Below are 15072 nucleotides of genomic sequence, written 5' to 3'. Positions count from 1 at the left end.
GTAGCAGTAAATGCAAGCAAAACACAAGCAGTTTCACTTTCAGTTCTCAGCTAAGCCAGGCTCCTTCCCGTCTCCTTGTTGCTCACATGGCAAATACTGTTTCCAAGTCCAAACAGCCCTCATTGGCTAACTTAGTTGCTATGCCTATTCATTGGCTGACCTTGTTACCATGTGTCAGCTGAATACCGTGGATGCTGGTAGGCAGAGGCAGAATTTTTTCTTCTTATTTTCCTCCCCAAAAACTAAAGGGCGTCTTATACTCGGGAGTGTCTTATATTCCGGAAAATATGGTATATTGAGAGCAATATGTACTTTGAATGACAATATTAAATGATTAAATGGGGTACCGTTAAAGTTCAGTAGTCGACAGTTACAGGTAGTCCTCAATTTACAACAATTCATTTAGTGACCACTTGAACTTACAATGGCACTGAATAAAGTGTCTTATGACCATCTTTCACACTTATGACCGTTGTGGCATCCCAGTGATCACGGGATCAAAATTCAGACGCTTGCCCTGTCTCATGTTTATGACGGTTACAGTGTCCTGGTGTCATGCAATCCCCTTTTGCAGCCTTCTTGCCAAGCAAAGTCAATGGGGGAATCGGATTTGCTTAACAACCATGTTACTAACTTAACGACTGCAGTGACTCACTTAACAAACGTGTCAAGAAAGGTCATAAACTGGGGCAAAATTCTCTTACCAAAGGTCTCGTTTAGCAACATAAATTTTGGGCTCAAATACTACCTGTATTTCCTTTGCTGGCCTGTGTTTATTTCCTGGTGCTCAACTTATTATTTTACTTTTTCTCTTATTGTTTTTCTCCCCTTAAAGTATACAAAAGTATGGATTCCTGACCCAGAGGAAGTCTGGAAATCAGCTGAAATCATCAGAGATTACAAAGAGGGGGATAAAACTCTGCGCCTGAAACTTGAAGATGACACGGTAGGCATTTGGCTTGTTTTTCTTTTTTAAAAATTTTCCTCCTTTGTAAAGTTTTCTATCACAGGCCTATCTTTTGAATTGTTATTTGAAGGAAGGCTGCGAAAGCAATTTGATGGTTAACCAGCACTGAAACTTTAATACTGTAATTCTTCCCGTTGGCAGAGATTCCTAGAAGAGTCATAAACACATTTTAAAAAATGAATAACGTTGGACCTATACTGTATATATAGGGAAGTGGAGAGTTAAAGCCGGTGTATTAGTCATTGCCCATGATTTCCATGGTGTAATTATTTTTTTGCAGGTTTTTTTTCCCCTTGCAATTTGTTTTCTTCGACTGTAAAAGCCCATGCTTGTGATTCTGAGTATGTCGTGTTTGATCCAAGGGCTAAGCTAATTGTTCATTTATAAAACCCTCATTGCACCATATGCCGGAAAAGAGTGTCAGGCCTGGAAGCCATCTTTTGCAGTGGGCCTTCAGGTTTGCCACATTTGATCAGGGGTGACATTCAATTTTTTTCCCTATCAGTTCTGTGGGCGTGGCTTGGTGGAGGGGATTCCTTAGTGGGCGTGGACAACTCAATGTCACTCATGGCCACACCCACTCAGTCATAGTACCCTCCACTAAGCCACGCCCATGGAACCGAGTAAGAAAAAATGTGTGTATGAACATGAGAAGGGCTCATAGTGAATGCTGTGGCAGAGAGAATCCAAACGTTTCTCCCTCCATTCACAGCGGAGCTGCTGCTCCCTTTATGGTGCCCCCCCCCCCCGTGACTACCTTAAAGGGACAGGCTGCAGCAGCTCTGCTGTGAATGGAGGGAGAGCGGCAGGAAGGGTCAAGTGAGCTGCTGGAAGAGGTGAGCAGCAACCGGTCGACTGGGCAACCAAGGCAGGGCCAACCAAGGGTGATTAATTCTACTGGTTCGGGGAACCAATTCAAATCATCCCTACCAGTTCACCTGATCTGGTCAAACTTCCCCCCTGAATTTGATGCTGTTGGAAACTGGGAGGGAGAATTATATGGAGTATGGGAGTTATAGTCAAAATAACATCCCTTTCTCAGAGAGTCAAGGACATTTTGCCCTGTAGCTGGAGTGGTGTGACTGGGAGGCATCTCCGGTTGGGACAGTGCCTGATTGGGCCACGGGATGGAGATGTGGGTGCTGGGCAGGGACTTGGACTTTCATTTGGGTGGGAAAAACCTGGAAACTTTCAGATTCGGGTTTTCCCAGATGTGCCAATATGACATCTCTAATAAAATGGAACTTTGAGGAAACTTAAGCCTGGGAGTCTTCTTTCGTTGGGGGTGTTACTTGGAACCCTGACAAAGAGATTCAGTGTTTCTGAGAATTGTTGCCCAATTGCATTCAATTGAATCACTATTAATATTATTTTATCATTATCCTCAATGAGCAATGTTAGGGCGTGTCAAATTTTTCAACTTTCAATTTCCAAACATTAGGGATGCTCCAAAGTTGTGACATGCCTTGGGGATGTAAATATATTTTGGTTACTTTAACTTCATTTAGATGTGCTTGTTAAGTAACAACATAAATATCATAACTTTTTAACATTTTGTTTTGTTTCATTTGAGCATTAATATGAGTGGCCATTGCGTTTTCAAGTCACATCCTTTAAGGCAATTATTTTAAAATGCGATTCTGTTTAACAGTTTGAAGAGGATGCAAGCATCAGTTAAGCCTTCAACCGCACCTGACATTTATGGATATTGTGTTGGCAACTTTTGTGGTTTGAATAATTGGGCTCAAATATAACAGATACCTATAAGTATCTATTCCGTCTCACCAGTGACTCACTGGCCTGAAACATATCCAACAGCAGTGATTGAAATAGACTATATCATAAAAATATTGTAATTTTTAAAATTAAAAAATGCCAATAACTTCTGAAAAAAGCTTAGTGTTTTTGCTGCTGATACTAACAAAGGCATCGATTTCTTTAAGTTGCCAAATTGGAAAAAAAACACTGATATAGAGCAGGGGTGTCCAAACTTGAGAACTTTAAGACTTGTGGACTTCAATTCCCAGAATTCCCCAGCCAGCATGGCTGGCTGGGGAATTCTGGGAGTTGAAGTCCACAAGTCTTAAAGTTCTCAAGTTTGGACACCCCTGATCTAGAGGCTAAACGTTCTGAATTGCAAGGACCGTTTCCCCGCAGATGAATGTAAAGCAAGTCACAAATGGACTGGCAATATGAACAGAAACTTTGCAGCTGTGAGATTTGATGCTATTTGTCATGGATCATTGTCACCGGCATCATTTGAAATCCCCGCGTTGTGAAACCTTGGCACACTTTGTGTCAAGCTATATTGATCAGGAACCCAGCTCTTGGATGGTCTTTTTTTTTCAGCCTTCCACATAAGGAACAGGTGTAGATTATCATTACGGTTTCTCTGCCAGTTCTTAAATCCATGTTCCAAAAATCCAGTTTCTCTCTTTTTCAGATGATTCTGTACATGAATCACCATGGGCGGAAGAGAATATATTTGAAAGAGTCCTTTAAGGGTTAATTGCTATGTCTTTGGATGTTCCTGTCCTTCAGACCAGGGGTGGGATTCAGTCGATTCGCACCGGTTCGGGCAAACCAGATGAGTATTTTGCATCTGGTTCGCTGAACCGGTTGTTGTAAGGACTGGCTGGCCCCGCCCACGCCTCCCTTCCTAGGAGTCTCCACGCAGCCCGTTCATAATGTCAGGTAAGTGCAGGGCCTGCATGGAGGCTCTGGAAGGGTGAAAAACAGGCCTCCTGAAGTCCGGAAATGGGCATGTTTTCAGCCTCCGGACGGCCTCCAGAGCCCAAGGAGGCCATTTTCGCCCTCCAAGAGGCTTGGGGAATCCACTGGAGCCTATGGAGGGTGAAAAATGGGCCTTCTGGAAGTTCCGGAAGTCCGAAAACTGGCATGTTTCCAGCCCCTGAAGGGCTTCCGGAACCTGGGGGAGCTGTTTTCAGCCTCCAGGAGGCTTGGGGAATCCTCCGGATGTGAAAAACGGGGCTTTTGGACTTCCGTAATTTCCAGAAGCCCCGTTTTTCACATCACTTCCGGCTTCCTGAATCTCTCCGCATCCCGGGGGAGGACATTTTTGTCCTCCAGGAGGCAGGGGGAAAGCCTCCGGAGCTTGGGGAGGGTGAAAGTGCGCCCCCCACCGCTGTGGTGCAGGAAGCAGAGTAAGCCGCACCCACCATGGCCAGGCCCAGCCAGCAATTGGGCAGAGAACTGGTTGCTAACATTTTTTAATCCCACCGCTGCTTCAAACCATTAGTTCACTGGGATTCTACTGTCCCTCATTAAATGGGTGTGTATTAATTAATAAAGGTCATATGAATTTGAGCTGTCCCTGAATGCAGGCCAGATCCTGGCCCCCCAAAAAAGGTGACTGGAATTCCTGCTGCAAGTACTAATTGGGTTAAAACGGTCGTATTTAATTCCCAGCTCTATAGAAATTTCAGAGCTTGCATAAAAGAATGACAAACTTGACTCAACCTCATACACTGTAACGTATGAGATGTAATCTTGCTCCGATAATTAAAATGCAATCAAGCAGAGTTTTTTTAAATAATAAAAAACTGTATAATCATCACTTTCACTACTACTCTTTTAGCATAATCTACATGAGCCTATCAACCCACTGTTTCACTCATTTAAACAATTGACCCAATTCTGTGATACACCTTTAGAATAACAGAATAACAGAGTTGGAAGGGATCTTGGAGGTCTTCTAGTCCAACCCCCTGCTCAAGCAAGAAATCCTATACCATTTAAGACAAATGGCTATCCAATCTCTTTTTAAAAGCTTCCAGTGTTGGAACACCCACTACTTCTGTAGGAAAGTTGTTCCATTGATTAATTGTTCTCACTGTCAGGAAATTTCTCCTTAGTTCTAGGTTGCTTCTCTTCTTGATAAATTTCCATCCATTGCTTCTTGGCATATAGACCATGCTAATTTGATAGGTCATGCTGATTTGGGAGGCCATTTTCCTAGACTTTAAAATTATGTTGAAAATCAGGACACTTCAGGTTTAAAGGCAAATATGTGCGCATGAAAGGTAATCCCTATCTGAAACTCATTAAAGCAACTGTGTCTTTCCCCAGAAATGAAACAAGTTGGGCTTAGTCCAAGGTAAGGCATATTTGACTCGTGCAATGCTGAAGGATGCAGTGTGCCTGCCTCCATATATTTTGAAACATCTTTCAGACTTTGAATCCAAAAGACCAAATACTGGGTAACATGCTGTATGCACATAGCTGCTAAATAAGATATTTATTAAAATTTATTTATTTAAAATTTATTAAAATCTTTTTCTTCACTAGACTAGCCATGCCTAGTTCCTGCAACCATTCATCGTATGTTTTAGCCTCCAGTCCCCTAATCATCCCGGTTGCTCTTCTCTGCACTTTTTCTAGAGTCTCAACATCTTTTTTTATAGTGTGGTGACCTTAATTAACTCACTGTACAGGAGGCTGGGAAAATTTTATTACGGTTTCCAAGATTCTGCATTTACTCCACAAAGTATTAAAAACACCTTGCTTAAATACCTTGGGATCCTTCCCAACTGCGTGACACTTGTCAGTAAGAAGGTGAAAACTTACAAGGATTTTTAAGTGAAAAAATTAGAAACAATCCAGAAAAATATAAAGGATTTAGGCTCACGCAGGCCTGCTCTTCTAATCTACGATCTTGACCAATTTATCACCACAAAGAGATGCTATAAGTCTGAATTATAATGAAGAAGTTGGGAATTGTCACAGATCTTAATAAATCTTATCTAGTTCTTAGGTTGTAGATTTCATTTCCTGGGGAATTTTGTTTATTTTCATTTTTTTCCTGCTTCTCTCAGGAAGTCAACGTTTGTTTCTTGATCCAGACCTTCTGTGCTGGGTGAATTAAGAACTTTATCCCTTAGTGCTTTTTAATTATTTATGTTTTATTTTAGATCATTCTCTGCCCTGAGTTTCTAACGTGTAGAAAAGTGTCATATAAATTGCAGCAGTAAATAACTCACGTATGATTGAAATACACAGAGGAACTGCGGTGAGGATCATACCTCAGTTCATAGCTAAAGGAACATTAAACTGGCACTGTGGACAAGCAAGCGCCACAGAGCTTTGAGAATAAAATGCACTGGTTATAAGAAGCAAAATATTGTAGGTGGCCGTAAAAAGGAAACCCAATAATACAAATTAGGAAATCTTTTCTTTTCATTTGAAACTACCTTCACATCACACTGCCTTATCTCACTTTGCATGTGTGCAAATAATTGTGTCTACCTATCTATAAATGCACACTATCTGTTTAAAAAAAAAAGGAAGCCTTTTTTTAAAACACGCACAAAGCAAAAACAGTGGGAAACTATGTGCTGCGCCCCTGGCATTTCCAACATCTGGATGGCCAGATGGTGACACTTTTTTTGGCTCTGTTTCAGTTGAGCAGCTGTGACTTTAAATTGAGAAAACTTCATGATATGTTTTCTTTTTATCCTGAAACACCTTTACCGGTCTCCCAGAATGTCCCTTCTGTTCTTTAAGGAAATGAAAAGAGGAACTGGGTATGTTTAGCTTAAGAGAAAGAAGGACTAGGGGAGACATGATAGCAGTCTTCCAATATCTCAGAGGTTGCCACAAAGAGGAGGGAGTCAAACTATTCTCCAAGGCACCTGAGGGTAAAACAAGAAGCAATGGGTGGAAACTAATCAAGGAGAGAAGCAACTTAGAACTGAGGAGAAATTTCCTGACAGTGAGAACAATTAATCAGTGGAACACCTTGCCTCCAGAAGTTGTGAATGCCCCAACACTGGAAGTCCTTAAGAAGATGTTGGATAGCTATTTGTCTGAAACGGTATAGGGTTTCCTGCCTAGGCAGGGGGTTGGACTAGAAGACCTCCAAGGTCCCTTCCAACTCTACTATTGTATTGTATTGTAACATAATAATTTAAATCAGGAGTGTCCAACCTTGGCAATTTTAAGACTACAAGTCTTAAATTTGTCGAGGTTGGAAACCCTTGATATAAAGCAACAGTTTCTGTGTTACAATGAATTTTGCTCAATTTCTTCTGACCGGTAGCTCCCTCAAACAGAAAGAGGCTGAAAATACCAAGATTATTCTCAGGATGTGTTCTTTAGAATATAGTGCGGGGGTGTCAAACTCGATTTAATTGAGGGATGCCTCACAGTTGTGTTTGATCCTGGGGGAGCCGGGCGGAGGGGTGTGGCCAGCTCGACATCACTCGTTGAGGCTCTGTTTTCAGCCGTGACGGCCTCTTGCAGCCTTCTGACAGTGAAAACAGAGCTTGGGGAGGCCAAAATGGAATCTGGGAAGCCATGTGTGACCTTTCTGAGTTCCATTTTCACCGGCAGAGGGTTGCAGGAGGCCGATGCGGGCGAAAACGGAACCTGGGGGGGGGTCGCACACAGCCCTCCTAACCTCCGTTTTCGCTGGCAGAGGCACCTTGGGCCAGTCCTTCTCTGTTTCCAGAACGGTCCACGGGCCAGATCTAACCACCTCGCAGGTCGCATCTGTCCCACGGGCTTCGAGTTTGACACCCCTAATATAGAGGATTTGGTCAGGTAGAGGATCATAATAGCGGACTGTAGCCTTGAACGTTATTAGATTTACTGGGTTTTTTCCCCCCCATCTCCATCCCTGCCATATTACTAATTAGTTTCTTAAAACCAGTTTGTAGAACCCTGACTTCAGTAAATGCATAAAAAATCAAGGGCTGAATAAGAAGGACAGAAGGTTGGCGGCTGGGTTTGTCCGTTGTGCTAAGCCTTGAATGTTGGCTTGGTTTTGGTTTGTAGTGTGAAATCTGTCACTCTGGTTTATTCCACGAACCGTGATGAAACCAAAAATTAGGGCTTTGGTGTGACTTGAGAGCCACCCATAGAACTAAGCCCTACAGTAGCTTGGCTTATTGTTGTATGCCAATGCAGACTTTGGGTGAAAGGAAATTGTGTTAACATCAGTTTGTAACTATGTTGGGATGCAGGTTGGTAGAATTTAGACATTTTCTGGATTAAGTGATCCATTGGTCCTCCAGGAAAATGAAGTGAGAATAGCAGCTCAGCACCCTTCCCCTTCCCCGCCTTTCCTATTTCTTTTTCTCCTTTCCCTTCCCTTCCCTTCTTCTTTTTCCTTTCCTTTCCTTTTCTTCCCTTCCCTTCCATTCAATTCCCTCCTTTTTCCCTTCCCTTCCCTTCCATTCCATCCCCTCCTTCTTTTATCTTCCCTTCCATTCCCTGCTTCTTTTTCCTTTCCTTTTCTTCCCTTCCCTCCTTCTTTTTCTTTTCCATTGCTTTTCTTCCCTTCCATCCCATCCTTCTTTTATCTTCCCTTCCCTTCCATTCCCTGCTTCTTTTTCCTTTCCTTTTCTTCCGTTCCATCCTTCTTTTTATTTTCCATTGCTTTTCTTCCCTTCCCTTCCCTTCCCTCCTTCTTTTTCCTTTCGTTTGCTTTTCTTCCCTTCCCTCCTTCTTTTATCTTCCCTTCCCTTCCTTTCCATCCCCTCCTTCTTTTATCTTTCCTTTCCTTCCTTTCTATTCCATTCCCTCCTTCTTTTATCTTCGCTTTCCTCTTTCCCCTTTTTTCTCTTCCCCTTCCCCTTTCCTCCCTCCTTTCCCCTTCTCTACCCCCCCACCCCCCATAAAGAATTTCAAGGTCTAATCCTCCACTTTCTCCCACATTGTGAGTCCAATGCTAACAGAGCCATCTCTGCCCTTTGTCTGTGTCCTGGCTCATACCAATTATAACAGCATCAACAATTAGAAATCGCTGATTAGTGCAAAAATTGCTGGGGTAGTTGGTCTCTTAATTGTCAGGGCCAGCAGAGGTTGTTGTCAGGGTTATGATTTGACAGTCTGCAAGAGGGTGGCCGGCTTGTGCCCCTGACCCCCTCCCTCCCCACGACCAAGGTTAATGGCAAGGTAGTTTTGCATGTCGTGTGAATGCCATCCCCATTTCTGGGCTGGAATCAACCACCCCAACAAGGTACAAGCCTTTTAGAGTGTTCTTATTTTCTCACCCTAGTTCTGTCAAATATATTCCCTTCATTTTGCTTTCAGCTGAGTTGGCAAGTCACTCCCATTTATTAGATTGGGTATGATGGATGTAAGACAGCAATAGCGAGCAGGCACACATGAGCACAGAGTTAGTCCGCGCCGAGAACAGAAACCAACGTGCCAAAGAACATTGAAGCATGCTGATGCCAACAGCCTTGCCCAACCTGGCACCCACCTAGATTGCAATTCCTCAGATTCCCCATCAGCATGGCGGAAGGTTGTCATTACTAGCAGGGCCAGCCAAGATGGCTTTTGGCAACGGTAGTATAAAAAGTAAGGTCAAGTTGGAAACCTGGAAATTGATATGCAGATAGGTGTCTCCTCGTAATTTTCTTGGCAACAGCATAAAGGTGGTTGGCCAGCACAGGTTTCATGGTGGTTACATCAGGGGTAAAATCCAGCAGGTTCTGGAGAACCGGTAGGGTAAATTTTGAGTAGTTCGCAGAACCGGCAAATGTCACCTCTGGCTGGCCCCAGAGTGGGGTGGGAATGGGGATTTTGCAATATGCTTCCCCTGGAGTGGGGTCGGAATGGAGATTTTGCAGTATCCTTCCCCTGCCACACCCACCAAGCCATGCCCACAGAACCGGTAGTAAAAAAAAAAAATGAATTTCACTACTGAGTTACATCCAAATTGAAACCAAGGTGGACTCAAGGTGAGGTCAGCTACAGGCTGCCACTAAGAAAAGTGGGGGTCGACTTATTTTTCAAAGCACCAGAAGGCAAGACCAGAAACAATGGATGGAAACTAATCAAGGAGAGAAGCAACGTGGACTTAAGGAGAAACTTCCTAAGAGTGAGGACATTTAACCAGTGGAACAGCTGGCCTTCAGAAGTTGTAGGTGTTTCAGTACTGGAGGTTTTTAAAATGATATAGGGGTCTCCTGCTTGAGTATGGGGTTGGACTAGAAGACCTTCAAGGTCCCTTCCAGCTCTATTCTGATTGATTACTGAGACAATTTATTGACAGCAGTGTTTCTCAATCTTGCGAGCTTTAAGATGTGTGGACTTCAACTCCCAGAATTCCCCAGCTAGCATTGTTTACAGCATTGTCATAACGTTGAACGATCGCTGTACAAATGGTCATAAGTCAAGGACCATCTGTATGACTAAGTGTGTTCCTAGACCTGGGTTTATTTCAACAAGGTAAGGCAAAAAGTACATTTAGCCTCTTTGCAAATGTTTTAGTCCAATGGTCCGGAAGTGATGAATGATCAAAATGTAGCCTCTCTTCTACATGTAGCATAATCCTTTTTTCAAAAGTGGCTGAACAGAGGTATGTTTGTATACATACAACATATATACAGGTAGTCCTCAACTGACAACAGTTCATTTAGTGACTATTCAAAGTTACAATGTCACTGACTTAGCAAATAAGCCATAGAATTTAGACTTCATAATGCTTTTACGGCCCTCTCTAAGTGGTTTACAGAGTCAGCCTATTGCCCGCAACAATCTGAGTCCTCATTTTACCCACCTCGGAAGGATGGAAGTTTTCTGACCGAGGCTTCCCAAGAGCATGAAGCAGACTCCTTGCCCTGACAAAAAACCCTTTCATTAATTTGCTGTGAATTCTGCTCATTCACATCTTTCAAAGGAGGATTTACAGTCACAGACCTTATCTGGCTTGGAGAGCTGACAGGCCGATGTCTGCAAAACCTGGCAAGGAGTCTCGGAGAGTCACGAACCAATTAAGAGAACTAATTGTATCCTGCAAACTCCACTCCCCTTTCGCTCCTCTTTTATTTCCTCTGGGGGGGGGCATTCATCATCCACCTGTGGCTTTACTCCCAAGTCGACTCCTGCTCCTTTAGCTGTTCCCTTCGTCTGGCAACTCTGCACATACGCACACTGGGAACAGGCTCCAGCTGTTTGTCTGCCTCACTGATGTCTGGCTCTGAAGGCAGCTGAGAACTGCCAGACAGACTTGGTCCCCTCTCTGCCTCCGACCCAGAGCCCTCATCAGAGCTTCCCCAGACTCCAGGACTGGCCCATGTTCCTCCCCAACCTCCTCACTGTCCGAATCTGCTGCCAGCTCTGCCGGCTGCTGGTGGGCTACAACAGGAAGGCTGAGTCAACCCTGAGCCAGTGAGATTCAAACTGCCTAATTCCTGGCAGCCGGCAGTCAGCAGAAGTAGCCTGCAGTAGTGCATTCTAACCACAGCTCATCATATGACTCACTTATGATAGTTTTTCATTCTTATCACCATTGCAGGATCCCAATGATCAATTGCTTTCTGCATGGTCAATTGCTTCAAAGAGATTGTGAAACATTTCCCATGAGTACAGGTAGTCGCTGACAGTGACTGTAACCGTTCATTTAATGACCCTTCAAAGTTACAACAGCACTGAAAAAAGTGACTTACGACCGTTTTTCACACCTATGAGCCATTGCAACATTCCCCAAGGTCGCGTGATCAAAATTCAGATACTTGGCAACTGACTCATATTTATGATAGTTGCAGTTTCCCGGGGGTCATGTGATCCACTTTTGCGACCTTTTGACGATGGCAAGAAAGGCCGTAAAATAGGGCAAAACACTCCCTTAGCAAATGTGTCACTCAGCAACAGAGATTTTGGGCTCAATTGTTGGCGTACATCGTGGATTACCTGTATTAAAAATTTAGCTGGTGAAAAGCCAGCTAAAAGAAACTCTCTATTAAATTAGAGAGCTCTAATCTAATTTTTAGATTAGATTATGGCTCTTTAGAAGGCCAGATCCTGAAGAGGAAACTCAAAGACTTTGGCCACCTAAGGAGAAGGAAGGACTCCCTGGAGAAGAGCCTCATGCTGGGAACGATTGAAGGCAAAAGAAGGAGGGGATGACAGAGAATGAGGTGGCTGGATGGAGTCACCGAAGCAGTCGGCGTGAGCTTAAATGGACTCCAGAGGATGGTAGAGGACAGGAAGGCCTGGAGGAACGTTGTCCATGGGGTCGCAATGGGTCAGACACAACTTCACAACTAACTACAACAAATCTAATTTTTATGCAAAACAGGTAATACAATAGCCCTTTTATTTTGTAATAATACCTTTCTTTCCTTTGCAGGTAAATGAACTGATCATACGAGGAAAGCCTTTTAATTTAAAGGGTGCATTGTTGCGCTATTTTATGCCACTTTTCCCTCCTCAAGGTTCTATTTTGTGAATGTGGCTACCTCTCATTTGATTTTCCCACTTCTTTTGTATCCCCAAAGATTACTTTGGTCCGGTTATGGAAATGTGAACTTATCCCAGGTAGCCCTTTTGCTAAATGACCGTTTTCCCTTTTCCCATTTCAGATCCTGGAATATCCTGTTGACCCCAACGAGAACAAGTTTCCTTTTCTGCGTAATCCAGATATTTTGGTTGGAGAAAATGACTTGACCGCTTTAAGTTACCTCCATGAACCAGCCGTCTTGCATAACTTAAAAGTCCGCTTTTTGGAATCAAATCACATCTATACCTATTGTGGTGAGTATTGCCCTAGGCATGGCTTTTGGAAAGAATACAGGTCGGTCTCAACTTAACAGTTCGTTTAGTGCAGGGGTGTCCAAACTTGGGAACTTTAAGACTTGTGGACTTCAACTCCCAGAATTCCCCAGCCAGCTGGCTGGGGAATTCTGGGAGTTGAAGTCCACAAGTCTTAAAGTTCCCAAGTTTGGACACCCCTGGTTTAGTGACTGTTCAAAGTTACAAGGGCATTGAAAAAAAGTGACTTACGACCGTTTTTCACACTTACGGCCATTGAAGCATCCCCATAGTCACGTGATCAAAATTCAGATGCTTGGCAAATGACTCATATTTATGACGGTTGCAATGTCCCAGGGTCACGTGATCCGCTTCTGCAACCTTTCGACAAGCAAAGTCAATGGGGAAGCCAGATTCACTTCTTAACGATCGCGTGACAAAGTTAAAAACCTGAAGTGACTCACTTAACAACTGTGGCAAGCAAAGTTGCAGAATGGAGCAAACGTCACTTAAGAAATTTTGGGCTCCATTGTAGCCTACCTATATACCAGTAAGTAGTCCTTGATTTGCAACCACTCAATTTAACAACCGCTCCAATGTTGCATCAACAGAGGGATAGAATCAAGATCACATGAAGTGTTAATACCACTTTATAATGCCTTGGTAAGGCCACACTTGGAATATATGCATTCAGTTTTGGTCACCACGATGTAAAAACGATGTGGAGACTCTAGAAAGAGTGCAGAGAAGAGCAACAAAGATGATTAGGGGACTGGAGACTAAAACATATGAAGAACGGTTGCAGGAACTGGGTATGTTCAGCTTAAGAGAAAGAAGGACTAGGGGAGACATGACAGCAGTGTTCCAATATCTCAGGGGTTGCCACAAAGAAGAGGGAGTCAAACTATTCTCCAAGGCACCTGAGGGTAGAACAAGAAGCAATGGGTGGAAACTAATCAAGGAGAGAAGGAACTTAGAACTGAGGAGAAACTTCCTGACAGTGAGGGCAATTAATCAGTAGAACAGCTTGTCTCCAGAAGTTGTGAATGCCCCAACACTGGAAGTCTTTAAGAAGATGTTGGATAGCTATTTGTCTGAAACGGTAGAGGGTTTCCTGCCTAGGCAGGGGGTTGGACTAGAAGACCTCCAAGGTCCCTTCCAACTCTGCTATTGTATTAATGTTATAACAGCATTGAAAAAAAGTGACTTTTGACCAGTTCTCACATTGCAACATTCTGGGGTCATATGATTTGTGACCCTCCAAGCTTGCCTCCGCCAAGCAAAGTAAGTGGGGAAAGCTGAATTCATTCAATGGCTCCTGATTCACTTTAACAACTGCAATGATTTGCTTAACAACCTTGGCAAAAAAAAAACCCTCATAAAATCGGTTACGACTCACTGTACAACTTGATTAGAAACCAGAAATTCTGATTTCCATTGTGGTCGTAAGTCGAGGTCTATTTATAATGTTAAGAGCGCGAAAGGGGGCAGAAAATGTTGCAGCTGTTTTCCTACTCGATAGCACACCAGGATATTATTTTTAATAAATAATAACTCACGGTGGTGAATATACCTAAGACTCTTCCCTCCTCATATTTCCCCCAGAACGACAACAACAACCCTGTGGGGTTACTTGGGTTGAGAGGGAATGACTAAGCCAAAGTCATCTAGCTGGCAACTCAGTTTTCTGAGTTGCTTAATGGCCATTGTAAAAATGGTCATAAAATTGAATCCAGTCACAAGGTGACCCGACTGTTGGCCACAATAACTTAAGAGAAAAATTGCAGGTTCAGCTGTGGTCATAAACTGAGGACTACCTGTTCTGACCTAGGCTTCCTTAAAAAGCATGAAGCAGAGTCTGGGTCCCCGCAAAACCTCTTTTATCCACACGACTGTGAATTCCTTTCATTCACAGTCAGCAAGGCTTAGCAAACAGTCTTTCAGAGGAGTATTTATCAACACGAACCTTATCTCGCTTAGAGAGCTGTCAAATAACTAGTATCGAAAGGCAGAGCAAGGCAACACTTGGCACAGAGTCTGTTATAGTCACAAACACTTTCCACTCTTGAAACCACAGAAGAAACAAATTGTTTCCTGCAAAAGCCCACTCCCCGTTCGCTCCTCTTTTGTTTCCTATGGGAGGGGCCAATCACCTCCAAGGTGTGGCTTTACTCCCAAGTTGACCCTGCTTTCTTAGTTATTCTTGTCGTCTGGCAGCTCTGCACATGAGCACACCTGGAACAGGCTCCAGCTGTTCCTCTGCCTCACTGCTGTCTAGCTCCCTCTCTGCCTCTGATGCAGAGCCCTTGTCTGAGCTTTCCTCAGCCCCCAGGACTGGCCCATGTTCCTCCCCAACCTCCCCACTGTCCGACTCTGCTGTCAGTTCCACTGGCTGCCAGCAGGCCACAATACTACCTCTGTCTGTCTGTCCGCCTGCCCGTCACTGGTTGAGACAAAACTTTGCCAGCTTAGGAAACTTGTAGCAGTTGAATTTTAATTTGGAAGATCTTCAAACATGCTGAACATCTAAAACAAAAAGTAGGGGCAAATGCTTCTGCTTGCTTGCTTATTTATTTAAATAACAGGCTGCAATGAGCTTGTAA

The 15072-nt window shown here is 43.5% G+C and overlaps 1 protein-coding gene across 4 annotated transcripts in view; it reads left to right on the top strand.

Moving 5' to 3' along the window:
- Positions 1 to 15072, top strand: part of MYO5B (myosin VB) — a 330461-nt gene that overhangs the window by 82249 nt on the left and 233140 nt on the right. For all 4 annotated transcript variants that reach the window (XM_081942523.1, XM_081942520.1, XM_081942522.1 and 1 more), the window contains exons 2-3: positions 836 to 946; positions 12301 to 12472. In XM_081942523.1, the coding sequence (XP_081798649.1) occupies positions 836 to 946; positions 12301 to 12472 (283 nt within the window). The remainder of the gene's footprint in view (positions 1 to 835; positions 947 to 12300; positions 12473 to 15072) is intronic.

The sequence above is a fragment of the Natrix helvetica genome (genome assembly GCF_964273705.1).
Source record: "Natrix helvetica genome assembly, chromosome: 2".
Classification (NCBI taxonomy): Eukaryota; Metazoa; Chordata; class Lepidosauria; order Squamata; family Natricidae; genus Natrix; species Natrix helvetica.
The sequence above is the reverse complement of the archived record's forward strand: the minus strand, read 5'-3'. Positions and strand labels throughout refer to the sequence as shown.